At 46.1% G+C, this 19,189-nt stretch overlaps 2 protein-coding genes across 2 annotated transcripts in view; one reads left to right on the top strand and one right to left on the bottom strand.

The window, feature by feature from the left end:
• The first annotated feature begins 7,553 nt into the window (after window positions 1-7,553).
• Window positions 7,554-11,729, top strand: fem1b (fem-1 homolog b). Its single transcript, XM_080538800.1, has 2 exons — window positions 7,554-8,011; window positions 8,168-11,729. Exons 1-2 carry the CDS (start codon window positions 7,764-7,766, stop codon window positions 9,801-9,803), a joined length of 1,884 nt encoding a protein of 627 aa, XP_080394926.1. The 5' UTR covers window positions 7,554-7,763; the 3' UTR covers window positions 9,804-11,729.
• Window positions 11,730-14,016: 2,287 nt separating this feature from the next.
• LOC308165788 (integrin alpha-11-like) overlaps window positions 14,017-19,189 on the bottom strand; it is a gene marked incomplete at both ends in the record, with an annotated part of 38,486 nt that continues 33,313 nt past the window's right edge. The window contains 9 exons of the mRNA XM_080539946.1: window positions 14,017-14,103; window positions 14,943-15,056; window positions 15,635-15,730; window positions 15,934-16,044; window positions 16,230-16,313; window positions 16,508-16,621; window positions 17,714-17,801; window positions 17,922-18,005; window positions 18,303-18,379. Of these exons, the coding sequence (XP_080396072.1) occupies window positions 14,017-14,103; window positions 14,943-15,056; window positions 15,635-15,730; window positions 15,934-16,044; window positions 16,230-16,313; window positions 16,508-16,621; window positions 17,714-17,801; window positions 17,922-18,005; window positions 18,303-18,379 (855 nt within the window). The remainder of the gene's footprint in view (window positions 14,104-14,942; window positions 15,057-15,634; window positions 15,731-15,933; window positions 16,045-16,229; window positions 16,314-16,507; window positions 16,622-17,713; window positions 17,802-17,921; window positions 18,006-18,302; window positions 18,380-19,189) is intronic.

Genomic DNA, 19,189 nt, shown 5'->3' on the forward strand with positions numbered 1-19,189 from the left:
TTTGAAGTTAATGCAATTGATAGTGTTGGGAACTCCGCCCACGTACCTCGGGTTTATGTAAATGACGATTTCTTCAAAATAAAAGTGCTCACGTTAAACTTGTTGAAGCATTTACAATTTAGATATCAAATGAATAAAGAAACCACTAATTATATTTAATTAATATCTGAAAATAAACTTTTAATGATCTCTAGTCTATGTATTATTTGTGTTTTTAGCGGTTTGTCATTCAAGTTTCACCACACACAGGTGTAAGAGAGTAAAATTCTTAGGCTTCGGTTCCTGACATTGCAGGTCAAGACAATAAGGCAATAGGCATAATTCAAGATAAAAAGTGACAATAGTACAGGACATAATTGACAAATAAGACAGGATACAATTATCAGTACAAATAGTAAATAAAATAGATAGTTCAAGTGGGTGTGAGCTTAAGGTTTAGTCAAAGTCAAGAGTCAAAAGTCAAAAGGGATTCGTGAGAATTCTATTAGCCTGCCTTAGAGTAGCCTGTTCAAAAATAGACTGCAGGGATGAGTGGCCTTTCACCATGATCTTCCATGCAGTCTGCATCAGTCGGACCAGTTTGGACTTTAGCTGTACAGATAGGTTACCAAACCAAGTTGTAATGCTGTATCTGATGAGACTCTCTAAGACAGACTGATAGAAAAGTAACATAAACCTTTGGTCAACACCATGAACTCTAAGACGGCGTAGGAAGTGCAGACGTTGTTGAAGTCTGCTACACAGACTGTCTACATGGGTGCTCCAGATAAGTGAGTTGTCAATGAAAACCCCCAGATACTTGTAAGAGGAGGCCTGCGAGATGGATTGTTTGTGGATAACCACAGGCCTGTGGTCCCCAACACCTCTGGGGTCGAACACCATCTCCTCAGTCTTCTTAACATTCAAAACCAGGCAGTTATCATCACACCATTTAACAAACCTCTGGATTTCGGAATAATAGTCACATAGGTCACTGTCATTTTTAATTAAAGCTAAGATGGCAGTGTCGTCAGAAAATGTAATGATGCGATTGTTAGGGTGGACGCTTCTGCACTCGTTTGTGTATAAATTAAAGAGCACAGGGGAACTGATTATACCCTGTGGAGCACCAGTGCTCATGGTTCTGGGTTCAGAAAGAGTGCCATTAACACTGACCCGCTGTGTGCGGCTAGTTAAAAAGCAGTGATACCATTTAATAATGAGGGGGTGGACATTAAGGCCATTTAACTTCTCGATTAAAAGGTGCGGCTGTATCGTGTTAAATGCAGAACTAAAATCTACAAATAGATAGATAGACTTTATTTGTCATTGCTACAGTACAGGTACCAAACAACGAAATTTAGGAGGGGAGGCTCCCCTGGTGTTTAGGAAAGGAAAAAGAAACACATTTTAGAAAAAGCATAGATGCATAAAATCACAAGAAGGTAAGGAGCTGGTTTACATCAATAGAGGCTATGTACACAATCCACTGTACTATACTGCACAGATAGTCAACTAGGGTTGTCATATTTCACAAGAAAGTATTTTTTCACATTATTTTAAAGTGTCACAGTTTGCAGGCTTGAAAATGTACATGTTTGTGCCTCAGCACTAGCTGCCATACAATCCGTCCGGACTGTCCTGGGCCCAGAACTTAGGCCTTTTCTGTGTTCAGGGCCTTGACGGCCCTGTGGTAGAAGCTGTCCTTCAGTCTGTTTGTCTTAGCGGCCGGGGTCCTGTACCTCCTGTTCGAGGGCAGCTTGACAAAGTGTTCGTGCCCAGGGTGGGTCGGGTCCTTGGAGATCTTGGAGGCCCTCCTGAGACAGCGTGTTTTGTACAGCTCCTCCAGAGAGGGGAGGGGGCGCCGGTGATCTTCTGTGCTGTTCTCACGACTCTCTGTAGATCGCTTCTCTCCGCTGTCGTGCAGCTGTGGAACCAGTTGGAGATGCCGAAGGTGAGGATGCTCTCCACTGCGCCGTGGTAGAAGGCCACCAGCATCTCCTTCTTGCTGTGTTGTTTCTTGAGGCATCTCAGGGTGTATAGCCGCTGTTGTGCCCTCTTGATGGTGCCTTTAGTGTTGTCCTTCCAGGCCAGGTCATCCCGCATGTTGTGTCCCAGGAATCGGAGGTTTGAGACTATCTCCACGCTCTCTCCGTCGATGAGCAGGGGCAGGATCTTGGACTTTTTCCTCCTGAAGTCTACGATGAATTCCTGGGTCTTTGACTTGTTTAGCAGCAGGTTGTTAACCTTGCACAGCTTGCTCAATTGCTCTACCTCATCCCTGTACGCCGCCTCGTCCCCCCCCGAGATACATCCCACCACGGTGGTGTCGTCTGCAAACTTTACGATGTAGTTGCTGGGGTGGATGGGGGTGAAGTCGTGGGTGTAGAGGTTGTAGAGGATGGGGCTTAGCACGCAGCCCTGGGGTGACCCAGTGCTGAGGCTGAGGGCTGTGGAGGTGTGGGGGCCCACCCGCACCCTCTGGGGGCGGTCGGTCAGGAAGTCCTTGATCCACGCACATATAGAGTGTGATAGACCCAGGTCTAGTAGTTTGGTCACTAGCCTGTCTGGAAGGATGGTGTTAAAGGCGGAGCTGAAGTCCACGAAGAGCAGTCTCGCGTAGCTGTTTCCCCTCTCCAGGTGGGATAGAGTGGCGTGGAGAGTCGTCGCTATGGCGTCCTCTGTGGACCTGTGGGCTCTGTAGGCGAACTGGTATGGATCCAGGTTGGGCAGGAGGCGTGTGAGTATGTGGGCCCGGACTAGTTTCTCGAAGCACTTCATGATGATTGGTGTGAGTGCCACCGGGCGGTAGTCGTTTAGGCAGCTCACCGTGCTTTTCTTCGGGACTGGGATGATAGTTGAGGTTTTCAGGCAGGGTGGGACGGTGGCCTGGGACAGGGACTGGTTAAAGATGTTGGTGAAAACCCCGGCCAGCTGGTCGGCGCAGTCCCTCAGCACCCGTCCCAGGACGCCATCCGGCCCCGAGGCTTTCCTGGGGTCCACCGCCTTCAGTACGCGTCTCACCTCGTGCTCTGTGAGGGTGAGGCTGCTGAGAGCTGGAGAGAGTGGTGTCTGTGTTGTGGTTACCTCCGTTCGCCCCTCGTCGAACCGGGCGTAGAAGGTGTTCAGCTTTCCCGCCAGCAGGGGGTCGTCCTCTGCGGCTGTGAGCCTGTTGGCTCTGAATAGGCTCTGAAATAGGAGTCGGACATAAGAGGTAGGGTCCTCTAAGTGCTTAGATATGAAGTGCGCCATGGCTGAGGTCGCATCATCTGTACCTGTATTGCATCTGAAACTGAAAACATGCGAACTGAAAAGGATCAAGAGAACAACAGACTACATTTTTCACTTTGTTGATAATTCATTTCTCAACACATTTCATCAGAAGTCTAAGCGACTGGTCGCAGGTCATTATTTTCCTTGCAGCTTGCTGAGCCTAGGTAGTCCGTAAACATGGGGTGTGCTTGGGGATGATAGTCAATTGTCTACAGTAGGTTTGTTTACGAGCCTGATCGCCTGGGGGAAGTAGCTGTCGGTTAGTCTCTGAGTTTTGGCCCTGAGGCTCCGGAAGAGGCTTCGCCTTTTAGACGGCATCAAACAGACTGTGGTTGGGGTGGCTGGGATCTTTGATGATCCTCCAAGCTTTGTTGACACACTGTTTGTTGTATCCTGGATGGAGGGAAGCTCACATCCACTGATGTGCTCGGCTGTCCACGCCCACCCCCTGTAGCGCTTTGTGGTTGAGGGCAGTGCAGTTGCCGTGCCAGGCAGCGATGCACCCAGTCAGAATGCTCTCGGTTGTGCTTCTGTAGAAGGTCCGCAGGATCTTGGAGCCATGCCAAACTTCTTCAGTCGCCTGAGGTGAAAGAGGCGCTGTTGTGCTTTTTTCACCACCTGTTTGGTATGCACTGTCCCAGGTGAGGTTGTCGGAGATGTGCAGCGTGCTTGACATGGGCCTTGACTTGCTTCTCAAAGCATTTGATCACAATGGGAGTGGGAGCAACAGGGCGCCAGTCATTATACCTTGTTCTTTTTCAGCACAGGGACAACGATGGATGACTTGAAGCAGGAGAGAACGATACCTGTGGAAAGGAAGAGATTGCACTGGTACCAGTCTACTCTGCAACCCTTTATGAATGTAGATCAGGTCAGTTTCAATCTAAAGCTGGGAATATACAGAAGATGGAAAAAATAAAGGGCTATATTCAAAAATACACAAGTGAATAATGTATTTTCCCTCAGGAAAATTACAATAATTATAAGCTGTCAAGTTGCTGGTAATCTGCATACATACACATAACATCAACATATTGCATAAATGACATTCAATGAATAGCAGTTTGAGTGACACAAATTGGTGTACAACAGTACCCTCTTTATACAACACAATATACAACAGTACCCTCTTTAAGTATTGGAAAGAGGAAGCATGTTGCCTTCTTTTAGCTCTATATTCCAATCGTTTGGATTTGAAATCAAACAATTCCAGTGGGAGATTCAGTGTCAGACTCAGGAGCGTAAACCTCGGTTCCACTTAACTGTCTGGCACAATCCCCAATTTCAACCCATTCTCCACTCTCCATCTCTTCAATCAGAACACACTTCATATCAACACCATATCACAGTCTGGTGTGCTCTCTAAGTCTCCCCTCAGTCAAATGTGTGAATGGGTTTTTATCTCAGACGGGAATACGTGTTCAATTAAACAACTAAACATCTGACCTTTCCTCAAAAGCCCTGACAGATAGCAGCTGGCATCAGCTTTGGCATGTTGTTAAGATTTGCAGTTGTCTTCTGTGAGCTGAAGAAGTGCCTGAGGAGAAGGCGGTGCTGGAGGGACACTGTGCTGTGTTCACTTGAAGCATTCACACATTCCCAGTTTGCTGTGATAATTACATTGAGAAGCAGGGTGGTGATATTGTAAGTCATGTGGAAATAGTCTCCAGCACTGGGCCTGTTCAGAGAGAACCAATCTAGAGGGAGGGTGATCTGAAAGGGCATAGTTGATCAATTAGGCTATAATGAAAGTCTATACAACACAATGATTTATCACAACCAGTTAGGCAGGCTTACCATTCCACAGTCTACTATTTACCTGGTAGCATTGCATAGTCAAATGGTAATTACATGATCATTATACTGTTTCTTTGAAATTCATTAAAAACAATATGAATCCCCATGACATAACATATGTGTTGAAGTACCATTAGATACTCATCAGGGCCACATACGTTCTTGGCAAATACCAGCTGAAATCCAACTGTGCCTTTCACTTTAAAAAATATTGTGATTGCTAAAACATGGCCTTACAAGACTCCTACGTCAGAGTAGGGACCTCAAGTCAGGCTATATGGGGAAAGTCCCCAGGGAAGGGAGAGTGAGCAAGAACCGGGTTTGGTGGCATCTCCTCTCTACAGTATGATGACATCTATGGGCTTATCAGCTGTAGGATACAGGATTACACAATGTTATTTCCACCGAGGCCATCTGCTGGCTTTTTTAATCCCATCTGTTCCACCTGGCACAACATGTACATGGCCAGTGTAGCAAAACAACAACTCTGCCGTCTCAGTAGTTTGGCTCTTCTATTTGGTCAGCTATACACCTCTGTTAACATTGCTCTGCGAAGCACATTTTTGCTGCTTTTGGGTTTATAGCTGCCCCTCCTGGAAGAACCAGACCTGCCAGCACACAACACAAAGACGTCCAATGCCGTGTCAGCAGTGGTTTGGGTGGCAGTTGAGGGGCTTGTCTGATGCGGTAGCAGAGGACCGCAAATCTCATCCGATTTGCCTCTCGCGAATCCCAACGGAACACGCTCTGCTGCACTCTGTCCTGAGTGGAGAGGAGAGGCATCTGCAGCTCTGCACATGGCAGCGCATAATCACCCTTCTGTGTGCTCTCTCTCTCTCTGGTGCAGACAGGGAGCACTTGGTACTAATGAGACACATTCTCTCCTGGGCACTGACCCTGTCAATCCGAGGAGGAAAATGCTGCTAATGGATACCTGCAGGAACACTGGGTAAATTAAATCAAATCAAGTTTTATTTGTATAGCGCTTTTCTCACAAGATGTGACTCAATGCGCTTCACTAATGACAGAGCCGCAAGCAGGCAAAGGTATTACTTTTAACTAGGGAGATAGAGTGACAGTCAACATAGATGGGTTGGCTATAATTACCGATGATGACAGAAGCATGCACCAAAGCACCAAAACAACACTATCAAACCATACAGGCGGGACAGTTCAGTTCAGTTCAATATTGAATTGTTTCGGTATAACTATTCATATGACATTAATTTAAAAATAGTTATATCTCAAATCTAGAGAGAAAACTTGCCGTTTACGCATGCATGCATCTTCAAAGAACAAGAATGCTGCGCTCAGTTGAAATTGAGGGGTCACAAATCTGAATCCAATGTCGACACCGAAACCTCTTCTTTTTTTTTTTTAAGAAGTTAACACAAAGTAACACAATTGACCAGCTTACACGATGTAACACCAAAGCACGAAGTCCCTCACACCCAGTTTCGTTTTCCCCGTCTCCGTATTACTCGTTCACAGTTTCCCCTGTAAAAAGTTGAAGTTTAACGTGAAATACTAGTTTAACTTGAAAGACCACCACAGTCGCCTCCTTATATGCGTTTCCTCGAACAATTTGGATTGAAATTAAGTTAAGCCTCCATACTGCAGATAACCCGTTAATTTGTCAAACTCCCACCTTTTACATTTTTTTATTTTTTTTTTTTATCAGAGGGGCATTATCAGATTTATTATTATTATCAGCTACATTAGCACATTAGGGTGCTGTTAACCTTTTCATCTTTTTTGCCCATTTACATCACAATTTAATTACACCGTAGCTATATATGTGTTTCTTGATACTTTGATCAAAAATAAATCTATGTTTCAATGTGGGGGAAGTCAGGAAAAAGTAGTAGGCCAGTTAGTAGACTAAAGACTATTGTACTAGATCGAATTATTAACGCCCTAGTAGTTAACGGATGGCGTCATCAGACGGATAATTTCGCTTTCGATCGTTTTCTAGTCGGAGGCATTTGAAAGTCGGACCAGCACTTCCGGGCCAGTCATTAGCATGGTAAAGGTGAAAGGTAGCTCTGTATTGAAAACATTCAACATCGGTCGGATATCCGAACAAACTCTTCCTAACCTTCACCTGCCTCAAAGTTCTCAAAGAGAAGAATTCTGAGAAAACCGGCATTTTTACAACTGGGAGTTCATGTTCTTCATCAAAGTGTGATACTTTATGTACACGGGACGGTGTTGTAGTAGGTTAGCTTGTTAAGCTAAGCTAGCGAAGCGTTTCGCTCCCCGGTAGGAACTGGAAAAAGGACAAGAAAGTTTAATCAGCGACATTCAAACATTTTGACTCCGGTAAACAACAATACATTAATTTCCACGTGGCTTGGCTTGGTGTGGGTGGGTGTGTTCTGGAAAAAAGTATAATTAATATTTGAAAAATATATATTTGAAAGAGAGGGAGATGAAGGAAGAACACAGGGGGTGATGAGGATGGATCAGGGCTAACTAGAGAACAGAGTGAGTATGAGTATTAGTACGAGTATTACCTTGAAAATCATGTAATGGATTTCTGTCAACCCAATTACAAAACGAGCTCATTTTGAGCTTTTCATGTGAGAAGGCTGGAGCTGGCTTCGGCATTTTAATGGGAGGCGGGGTGTTGCGTGGTAGTGCATCTCGTGGTGGGCGACACTTGCGAAGAAAGCGGAGGTGCCGGCGACCCGGCGACCTGCTGCTAGGCCTGAATGGAGTCGCTGGCTGGGTATGTTTACAAGGCGGCCAGCGAGGGTCGAGTCCTGACGCTGGCCGCTCTGCTGCTGAACCACTGCGAGGCCGAGACGCGCTATCTGCTGAGTCACGTGACCCACAACGCCGGCCAACGGTCCACTCCTCTCATCATCGCGGCTCGGAACGGACACGAGAAAGTGGTGAGGCTGCTCCTCGACCACTACAGAGTGGACACCGAACAGACGGGCACAGTCAGATTCGACGGGTTAGTAGTCTTTTGTTGGTTACTGCTGTTTTTTCCTTCCTGTCGTTGCGCAGACATTTGTCTTGTTGAGGTAATAGAGTGATATGGAGTGCAAATTACCTTTTTTTTTAGTCTATGGTTGAATCATCGTGTTTGCCTCTTTCCCCCGTCCTCCAGGTATGTAATCGACGGGGCCACCGCCCTGTGGTGCGCGGCGGGCGCGGGACACTTTGACGTGGTCCGCATGCTGGTGTCCCACCACGCCAACGTGAACCACACCACCGTCACCAACTCCACCCCTCTGCGGGCGGCTTGCTTCGACGGCCGCCTGGACATCGTGCGTTACCTCGTGGAGCACAGCGCCGACATCGGCATCGCCAACAAGTACGACAACACCTGCCTGATGATCGCGGCCTACAAGGGCCACGCCGACGTGGTGGGCTTCCTGCTGGAGAGGGGGGCCGACCCCAACGCCAAGGCCCACTGCGGGGCCACCGCCCTGCACTTTGCCGCCGAGGCAGGCCACCTGGACATAGTGAAGGAGCTGGTGCGATGCCAGGCGGCCATGGTGGTCAACGGCCACGGCATGACCCCGCTGAAGGTGGCGGCGGAGAGCTGCAAGGCGGACGTGGTGGAGCTGCTGCTGGCCCACCCCGACTGCGACCCGCGCAGCCGCATCGAGGCCCTGGAGCTGCTGGGCGCCTCCTTCGCCAACGACCGGGAGAACTACGACATCCTCAAGACGTACCACTACCTGTACCTGGCCATGCTGGAGCGCCACCGCGACCCGGCCGCCGTCATCACCAAGGAGCTGCTGCCGCCCGTGGAGGCGTACGGGGGGCGCGGCGAGTGCCGCAACCCCCAGGAGCTGGAGGCTATCTGGGCGGACCCGGACGCCCTGCACATGGAGGGGCTGATGGTGCGCGAGCGCATCCTGGGCTCGGACAACATTGACGTGTCGCACCCCATCATCTACCGGGGCGCCGTCTACGCCGACAACATGGAGTTCGACCAGTGCATCAAGCTGTGGCTGCACGCGCTGCGGCTCCGGCAGAAGGGCAACCGCAACACGCACAAGGACCTGCTGCGCTTCGCCCAGGTGTTCTCCCAGATGGTGCACCTGAAGGAGCCGGTGGGCGCCGGGGCGGTGGAGCAGGTGCTGCGCTGCAGCGTGCTGGAGATCCAGCGGAGCATGGCGCGCGGCGAGGCGGCCCCCGAGGCGGAGCTACACACGGCCATGGACAACTACGAGTCCAACGTGTTCACCTTCCTCTACCTGGTGTGCATCTCCACCAAGACGCAGTGCGGCGAGGAGGAGCGCGCGCGCATCAACAAGCAGATCTACAACCTGATCCAGCTGGATCCGCGCTCGCGGGAGGGCTCGTCGCTGCTGCACCTGGCCATCAGCTCCACCACGCCCGTGGACGACTTCCACACCAACGACGTGTGCAGCTTCCCCAACGCGCAGGTCACCAAGCTGCTGCTGGACTGTGGCGCGCAGGTCAACGCCGTGGACAACGAGGGCAACAGCCCGCTGCACATCATCGTGCAGTACAACCGGCCCATCAGCGACTTCCTCACGCTGCACGCCGTCATCATCAGCCTGGTGGAGGCGGGCGCGCACACGGACATGACCAACAAGCAGAAGAAGACGCCGCTGGACAAGAGCACCACGGGCGTGTCGGAGATCCTGCTCAAGACGCAGATGAAGATGAGCCTCAAGTGCCTGGCAGCGCGCGCGGTGCGGCATCACCACATCACCTACCGCAACCAGATCCCCAAGACCCTGGAGGAGTTTGTGGAGTTCCATTGACCCCTAACCCCGTCGCCAGGAGGACTTTGGCTTTTAACAGAAAAAAATATGAGATTAAATTAAATTAAACGCTGGCGATAACGCCGACATTCAGATGCATTCATTTATTTTTTTTAAACGATGGTTCCTTTATTTCTATTATAAGTATGAATTGCAAGTTACCAGCACCCATAGCAGTCACAACTGTCTCTGTGGCCATCCCCTCTCCGACTGGAGTGTATCCTTCACTGTCCTGTCTGTGGCTTTCTTTCCTACCAGTTGGGTGTTAGTAGCAAGTTGAGGAAACTGGCAAACCTCTATTCGCTCTCCCAAGACTATCCCAAAGAAAGCCTAGTTGGGGCTCCATCCACAGCACACACAACAGTGACACCAGCAGGGCCAGGTGTGGCTACTTGTACAGCGTGAATCCAATTGTCTCTGCTGACTCAAAAACATGGGAACGTAACATTTACTGTCTTGATTATTTTTGCCTTATCAACTTGCCTGTTGTTGTGATGTATGCCATATTGCAGTGGTTATGCAGGCTGTTTGTGTGTGTGTGTGTGTGTGTGTGTGTGCGTGTGCGTGTGCGTGTGTACGAAGACAGAAGGTGTGAGTCTGATTGACATAATAAGCTAAAAAGGATGTCCTCTTAGAAAAGTAGTCAGCAGTGTGTGTGTGTGTGTGTGTGTGTGTAACATTGTGCCATGGAGAAGGAGCTGCGTTTTCTGTTGTCTTAGATGCATAGTCATCCAGCCTTCTGGGTCCTTATTAGATGCGGTTCCACTTATGTTTAGATGGTCAAAATGGTTTGCCTTGTGATTCTTGTTTATAGTTTGACCAATCTTCTGTCTATTTGGTTCATCATGACTCAACAGCAGGACACTGGTAAAGAGTATTGTTATATAAACACTGATCTGATCATGTTCTGTTTGGAGAAGCAGCAAGCCAATTTACACTCAAGCAGAGGGAGAGAACTGCTGGGCTGCACTTTATACTTATAATCGTTTTTTTCATAACCATGTTTTTAAAGAAAAAAAGGTTTATTTAAGAGGGAATGTTTAAGATATATTTTTAAAGGACTCATCTGCAGATGATCGATGTAAAGTGATATTTCTTTTACACAAACACTGACTAGTAAAGATGTGCCTGTGAGACACAATGTAACATTGTTCTTCAGTTTTTCTTTGCTATTTTGGAATAATTAAGACTGATGTCAGCCTCTTTTAACCCCTTACGTCACAACCGCATGTACGCTGTATACCATCCGAAACATTGCTTTGCTACAGTGTGAGGGAGAAAGCACGGTAATAGTTGAGACTCTGGATGAACAGGCTCTATCGCCACATATGGCCTTTAAAACTGAATGGTGCTGCTGGTAGTAATGTCTGAGCATGTCTTCCATTACCCGTCTGTTATGTATGTTTGTGATGAGGGCGAAGGACTGAGCTTTTCTCGCGGGGTTGAATGTATGAGCTGTCTCCTCCTGCTTGCAACATGTTGTTTTGTTCTTATAACCGATGATTGTATGGTCCCTTGTTGTGTTTTCCTAATCAGATTGGCCATAGATCGAGGTGATTTCTGCCCTTTTTATTTCTGGTTTTTCATACAGGTTGTACTGTGATAATGTGCCATTCAGTTTGTGGTATGGAACTGTGATTTCTAGTTAAGAGGAAGTCCTGGTCTTTCCTTAACCGATTAATCATATTTTGACATTATGATGTTTTTCTATTTGTTGGCTTGAGTGGAGCTGAGAATGTATGTATATCAAGTATTTCTATTTTAATATTTTCGTATTTGGGGGTCTGTAGTGATTGAAGCCAAATTAACCCAAATATGGTTTAACCCAGTGTTTTCTTTTCTTAATTGGTTTACAGTCTTTTGGAAAGTTGCATTACACTCCCCATTGTGAATACCCATGCATTGAAGACATAAAATAGGTAATTATTGTACACTTGCTGCAGACATGTTGTTCCGGTTGGTGTCATATTAAAGACCTTTGTGTTTCCCATTAAACGATTGGCCTGAGGTTTATTTCCCATCCAAGCTTATAGGATGGAATTAACTTATTAAAAGTATTCATATTCAATGAAGTCACATGTAGACCTAATGTTAATCGGAAACATCACTATATATTGCTCTATGTCGTGAGCTAGCAGAAATGATAAATACACATTATTGACAATATTCAAAATGTCTGACTCTGCTCAAATCACTTCAGCTATGTGAACTTTATAATTACAATTATATTTATTACTTTTAAGGTGTGAGACTTTAATATGACACCATACACATGACAAAACATATTGGCATCCTTTTGACAGGAGTTGTCAATGTGCCAGCTCGGTCAGAAATATGAGGAGAGTTTAGTGCCAGAAATGGTCTAATGTCAAATGATATGACCCACACAAACCAGATGGTCTCTGGATTGGGTCAGAGCTGTACTGGGCTTGAATCTTCCCAAATACAGGTGATGCCACTGGTATACACTCTCAGACTGTACAATCATTGCACGTGGAAGCCGATCAATTTACTACCAGTGGCTGTCCAGATACTGCTTTGTATCAGGGAACCATCCCAGGTGAAATGCAGTTGTCTTCCAGATTGACAGTAGAGTATATTACATTTGACATTTATTACATTTTTATTACATTTTCTCCAGATAGATCAAGAGTGTTAAAGCCACCATTTCCTCAGATTTAATATGTTTAGGTCCACTATATTGACCAGGGAGAGTAGATATCAGAAAACACAACTCTAACCTCATGGCATGCTTTAATGAATTCTACATGGCCATTATTGCATCTTTGTACATTTTCTGTGCTAAGATTGCCTTGGACCTCAGGTTTCCTGTGGACATCCACAGGTCTTATCGGCCTATACTAAGTTGCAAAGCAGTGTCATGTTTGTGCACATCTGACAACATAGTTCCACAATAGTCTTTTAAAGTGACCGTTTCATTTATATAGTTACATAATAATGCCACTCCTCTTTGTAACAGTCCTCAAATACTTGATTCAGTCACAAAGACACAGTCAGATATTTACAAAATTCAAGTCTGTCTTTATACAACAAAAGTGCATCAGCTATAGAATGGGATTTGTAAATACAATATAATATAAGTTTAGCAACATCGCCTCTTACCAAATAAAGTGAGAGTTAAGAGTTGCGTATTTGAGGAACAATACAAAGGCCACATAATCCTCAGCTATTATAGGCAGTCCTGTATTCTGATCTGGGCCCAGTTTCACAGAAGCTTTGTACAGTAGCCTCTCACCACCCAGCCACATAGCTGTGATAGAGTGGTTGTTCCTTCTATCACAGAGACTGCCAATGGCCCCGGGCCTGAGCTAGATTACTCTTCCTGCTACGACTGGTGGATTGATGATTCACTTGCTTAGTCAAATGTATTGATTGTAAAGTCGCTTTGGAATAAGGCGTCTGCTAAATGGCAAAAATGTAAATGTAAAAAATGTGGAGTAATCATGATAAAACCATGGTGAAACATGAAATTAAAACAGAATAAAACAGAACGTGGTAAAACAGAATTTTGACAGTCAAACCCTCTGCGTGACCAAAACAACATTTGCAAAGCATTGCTATTATGTGAGTGTGTGAGTGTGTGTATGTGTGGGCGAGATAAAGTACCATGTTGCTGTAAAGTACCACAAGCTTTCCAGGAAACTAGGCCCATGTTACCTGGTTACCTTTGAGCTTGTGTTTTCAAATAGATTGGCCAAGGTCAGGCATTGCAGTATAGCTCACACACTTCAGTCAAACCAGTCACTCACACATACACACAAACGTTATATAAACAACACACGCACCTAATGTCAATATGCTACTGTCTTTGGTCGAGTGAAATCATCTAATTTGGCTGGATGATGATCATGTTAAATGCCCAAAAGTCCAAAAGACTGATTGACCACCAGGACCTCTTTGTGGCCAGTCTTGTCCAGTTCTTTTCAATCTGTTAAAGTTCCTCCAGTTCCTCAGTCATGAGAGACACACATAGGCAGGAGCCTGTCAGTTCTAAGCCAGAGAGTAGGGGGGCTCAGCAGTGCAAGACAGGTGCAGGTTGGCTGTGTGTGTGTGTGTGTGTGTGTGGAGGGGAGGGGTGGGGGTGGGTGCGTACAGGCACCAAGCGCGTGCCGCTGGTCTCATGTCTGGGGTGTGTTCTGGGTCCCTGAGTGGTGGAGGCTGTCTCTGGCTATCGGCCGCACTATCGCCACGGTTACCGCTCCTCCGACGTCTTCCCGTTCCCCTTGGCGACCTGCTCCTCCTCTTCCTCACGCCTCTTCCGCCTGTTGAAGAACCCCAGCTAGGGGGGCCGAAAGAGGGGAAAGGATGACACCACAGCTCGACGCGTTTATTTTGCGTCAACACAAAGTAACATGTTACTTAAAATGGCAAGTTTATGACATTGGTACAGTTCGCACCTAGGCAGAAAACATATAGCGAGATCAATGAGTATGAGTATCAGTGATTGACGGTTTTTTAAAAAGAGAGAATGTCAGAACAATTCTCAAAAGAGAGGACATTTCTATTGAATTATGTATGTTTATGTTAAATAGGGTTTACGAGCTCCTGGGACTGGGAGCATGTTGTGGCCTTGAATGTATCAAACCGTTTCAAAGAGGGAACAGGTAATCTGCTTCAACTACATATGATCCGCTGCAACCTTTGTAAAGGTTGAGGCATCAGTGACTGTGATGGAGCTTTGTGCAGGAGGACTATCGGGGACTGATCAAGCATTCCAAACCGTGGCTCCCAAGCTTTGGAATGCTCTTTCTTCCCTTGGATCTTAGATCAGCGGTCTCGGTCGAGGCTTTTAAAAAACAGCTAAAGGCTGTCCTGTATAGACAGGCTTTTAGCTAACCCCAAAAGCCTGTCTTTCTGTTTCCTGTTGATATTGTTGTACACTTGTTGTTTGTTACTTGTTCTTATTTTCACTTGTTTGTCTATTTTAACCTGCTATAACTTTTGCTCTTTTATTATGTTCTTATATATGTAAAGCACTTTGTGACCCCTGGTCTGGGATAGGTGCTATAGAAGATAAATACAATTTTACTATGATGGAGCTTTGTGCAGGGGGACTGATGGAGCTTTGTGCAGGGGCACTGATGGAGCTTTGTGCAGGGGCCAGGAGGACGCGCTTACCTGCCACAGAGCCAGGACGAGCAGGGCAAGCAGCACCAGGCCGCCCAGCGTGCTCCCCACGATAATCCAGATGGGAATTCTGTATTCTTCCTCCTTTCTCATCTCCAGGATTATCTACAGTGGGGGGAAATATGAAATATTACAAACTGGACTCAGGGATGCAGGGATGATCTGGGCTATCTTGGCTTTGACAAGGAGGGCACTTGACTTTGATGGGTGATGGGTCACCGAAAACATACATTTAATATTTTCTGTAAAGTATTGTTCACTTTGTATCGCTGATGAAGAGATATCGCTGAAGTAGTAGTGATTGAAGCTATGATGTGATTGCACCTAAACATATGAACCAGAAGCAACTGTTTAAGTTATCAATTTGTATCTGTGGTTTAATAGTAGTGAAATCTAATAATAACACATGAATGAATCTCTAAAGCTAATAATACATGGGAAGTAGATGGGGGGGGGGGGGGGGGGGCGTTCCTGAGAGTGTTACTTTTTACCAGCAGGTGGCAGCATAGCCACATCTAGCTGTATGTGAGCAACGAACACCACATTATCCTGCTCCTCCTAGTGCTTGAACCACCTCACCACTCAACAGTAGGGGGGGGGAGGGTGAAGAAATAATAATACAGTCAAGGTAGCCCATGCCAACAGGCTGTTCTGTATGAGTGAATAAGATTCAGGGGTCTTACGCGTCTCACTGGCCTGTCCTCATGCAAGAACATGTGACTGGAAGGACCCAGGTCTATGGAGGCGGCAGTCACCAACGCCAGAGATTTAAACTTCACCTGACGAGAGAGAGAGGGGGGAAAAATGACGCGATCGCTTTCACAGAGCACTATTTTTTTACCAGTCACAATGAAACAATTCGCAGTCGTCGTTTATATAGGCTGGGTTTATAGAACACAGTTATTGAGAGGCAGGGAGGAACATGGGTGCAAACGTCAACAGACTGCGGAGGTAGTGTGTGGGTTTGAGTGAGATGACTTACTGCCAGTAGAGCTTGGAGGCACAGGCGGCCTCTGACTGTCACCTTGACCTCTTTGTACTCAGGTAGGGTCAGTCTGCACTGCACTGTTACGGTCATGCTGTTGGAGTGGTTCTGCAGGACACACACAGGGACATTCTGATTGAATATCATGGTGGCCATGTTATAAATAAATAAGTAAATGATAGGCTACATACTTTGCATATACTGTAGAGTTCACATACTAGTATAGACCTTCAGAATGCAAACACACTCACACGCACACACACACACACACATGCACACACACAGACAGTTACCAGCTGTGGGATGTGTGAGAGATCTTCGGGTGAAACTTGGCTCGGAGTCATTTGATGTGGGAGGACACAGTTAGAGCTAACCGTCTGGTGAGGAGAGAGAAGGAGAGAGAGAAAGAGAGAGAGACTAAGACAACACTCAAAGAAAGCCCACGCCAAAACCAATAAGAAATAGGAAACCTCTTACCTGGTCAATGTCCCAAGTCTGAAACCTCTTACCTGGTCAATGTCCAAGTCTGAAACCTCTTACCTGGTCAATGAGCAAGTCTGAAACCTCTTACCTGGTCAATAAGCACGTCTGAAACCTGGAGGAGGTGATTCCCACTCATGGTGATTGCAGAGATGCCAACAGTGAACTGTAAGTCCGTCACTGGGAAAGAGCCCAGATTCTGGATCTAAACATAGGGGGAAATGGGGAAAAAGACCTCAAAGTAAACTGCTTGAAGTTACTCACAATCGCTGAATGATTACAAATGGTATGTCATTTAGTATTCATACCATATCATCTAAGTGGATGAACCAATCAACTGAAATGATGGTAAATGTTTATGTCAATGATTCCGCCAGAGGCCTACCATTTAGCTGACAAGACTCTACCAATTACCATTGACGGTAAGGGTATATAGCTTACTGTATAATTGATAGTAACCTAATTAGCCTACATGAATTTGTGAAATATTTTAATTGTCCTCCAATCGTCTCTGTGAAATGGGAGAAGGGACTATGATTCGGTCTCTATCCGTTCCTATGCCACACGCGTTTTCTCCTGGGATCGTTTATCACTGGGATCATTTTGATGAAACTTGGGTGAATGATGGCTCTTGTCACACAGATGTGGACGTGGATTGGCCCAACAATATGTGACATATGCGTCTTGCCCAGGGCCGGCTGCTGGCATAAGCAGTCCATGCGGTTGCTTAAGGCCCCAACCGCTAGAGGGGGAGCCACACTTTTGCCGTCGATTTAGCTCAAGCTACCAGCCGTCAATCAAAAACTCTGCTACCCTCCATCGACGAAGCACCCGTCAATCAAAAAATTCTGCTTGGTAAAACGAGGTCTAAGGGTGTGTTCTCACTAGAACATTTGCTTCACTTGGAATCGGAGTTTAGGATGAAATTCGCTTTGCTCTGCGTCGTTTGGAGCTGTGAGAACGTGCATTCGGAGTCGCTCCCGGAGCAAACAACCAACGCATGCTCCGCTTGAAAAGGCTGGTTTCGCTCCGATTAGAAACGACACATCGAGGCTGTCCATAGGAAAACAACAGCGCATGCGTGTTGATCTGGATAAGAGCGGGACGAACGGGCAATTTTCGAATTTTCTGACCAATCAACTACCACGTCTGTTGCTTCGATTACGTATGTTACTTCGTTTACATGAAGGGCTGTGAGAATGCAAATCAGAGAAATAATTTATGCAACAATGTTGCAAACTCATCCAGTTGTCCTGATTCGGACTTTCATGTGAGAACACGACCTAAGAACACTCACGTTGTAGGTGAGATTAAACTCAGTTTTACTGCCTTTTTTGTTCCAGGACGGGTCTGATTTGATCTCAAAGCGAGGAGTCTTGGCGTCCCTGAGTTTTAGAGAAAAAATGGAGATTAGAATGAATAGTTCCCAGGTGTTTAAATACTCCCTTCAGTATGCATATAGACGATGTGTTTGTGTCGTCTGGCACTGTTGTGTGGGAATGCACCTTGTGAAAAGCAGGTCAGCCTCATACTTCAGAGGGTGGAAGATGTCATTGATGTTGTTCTCTGGGTTCATCTCCTCTCCATCACTGTAGAGCACAACATAAATAGGACAGCTGTCTGATAGTGTCGAGCCACAATACTGTACCCGTAGGAAATGTCAAGGAGGGGATGAGTGAACCCCCTTACATTTTGTAATGTAATCCCCTAGCACCTGCCCTTTCTTCAGTATCAAGGTCTACCTAGCATATTGCTGACATTTATCAAGTCCTTGATGATCACCAAAGGGGCAGAAGCTACGGGTAGTAGCTAGGGACCGAAATTGAACTGAGCCACTGCCATTAATAAGTTGGCTGTTGTGCTGTTGGACTTCACTGCACCCTTACCTGTCGGCTTCCAAGACGACCCTCACGTGGCTCAGGAAGACCGAGCGACTGAACTCAAACTCCAGCCGGAAAGACACCTGAGACGAGGGTGGAAAGTGAGAAATCACATGATTGATTGATTGAGAATGTTTATTTTGGTCCCTTTTTTTTTTTTTTTTACTTATACAATTCATAATACAGATATTAAAAATGTACACAGTCACAATGCGTAACACAGAAATCACATTAACCACTAACGTTATTCACTGAGTCCACTGTAGGCTTGTATAGGTTAAAGAGCTGTAGCCTTTTAAGGATCCGTCATGCAAATCGTCTTGCCCTGTACACACTTCCTATGTTTACGTAGGTAGTCATGCGTTACATCATCTCAAAGCTACGATTCTTGCGCTTCAAGACAAATAATCCATCTCAAGATACCATCACAACAGCAGGCACGATCGACTTCGCTTTCAGACCACCAACAAAGAAATTACGTTGACAAATTTAATAAAAACTCATAGAGAAGCCTCATAGTTGACCACCGATCAATAACATTCCGACAACAACGGTTTGTTCACAGTGCCAAAGGTCTCAGATGATCCAATCCAGTGAAATATTTAGGCCAAGCAACTTTTTTCCATCAAAAACCTCCCACGGACTGTTGGACTGGATTTCAATTTACACGTCAAACATGCATCATCTGCCACGTCTCCTTTTCTGTTTCAGTTCACAGTTTCACTATAGCCACAGTTGTTTCACTATAACTACTTACTTCGGGTATACCTTGGATAGGCGTTTTAGGCTAATTATACAGGATCTTTAACAGGTTAAGAGCTTCAAGGTCTCCCTGGTAAGAAGCGTGTTTCCGAGTCCTGTGTTTTGCCTCCAGCCAAACTACTAACTGATAT

Source organism: Nansenia antarctica, assembly GCF_963989245.1.
Source record: "Nansenia antarctica genome assembly, chromosome: 9".
Classification (NCBI taxonomy): Eukaryota; Metazoa; Chordata; class Actinopteri; order Argentiniformes; family Microstomatidae; genus Nansenia; species Nansenia antarctica.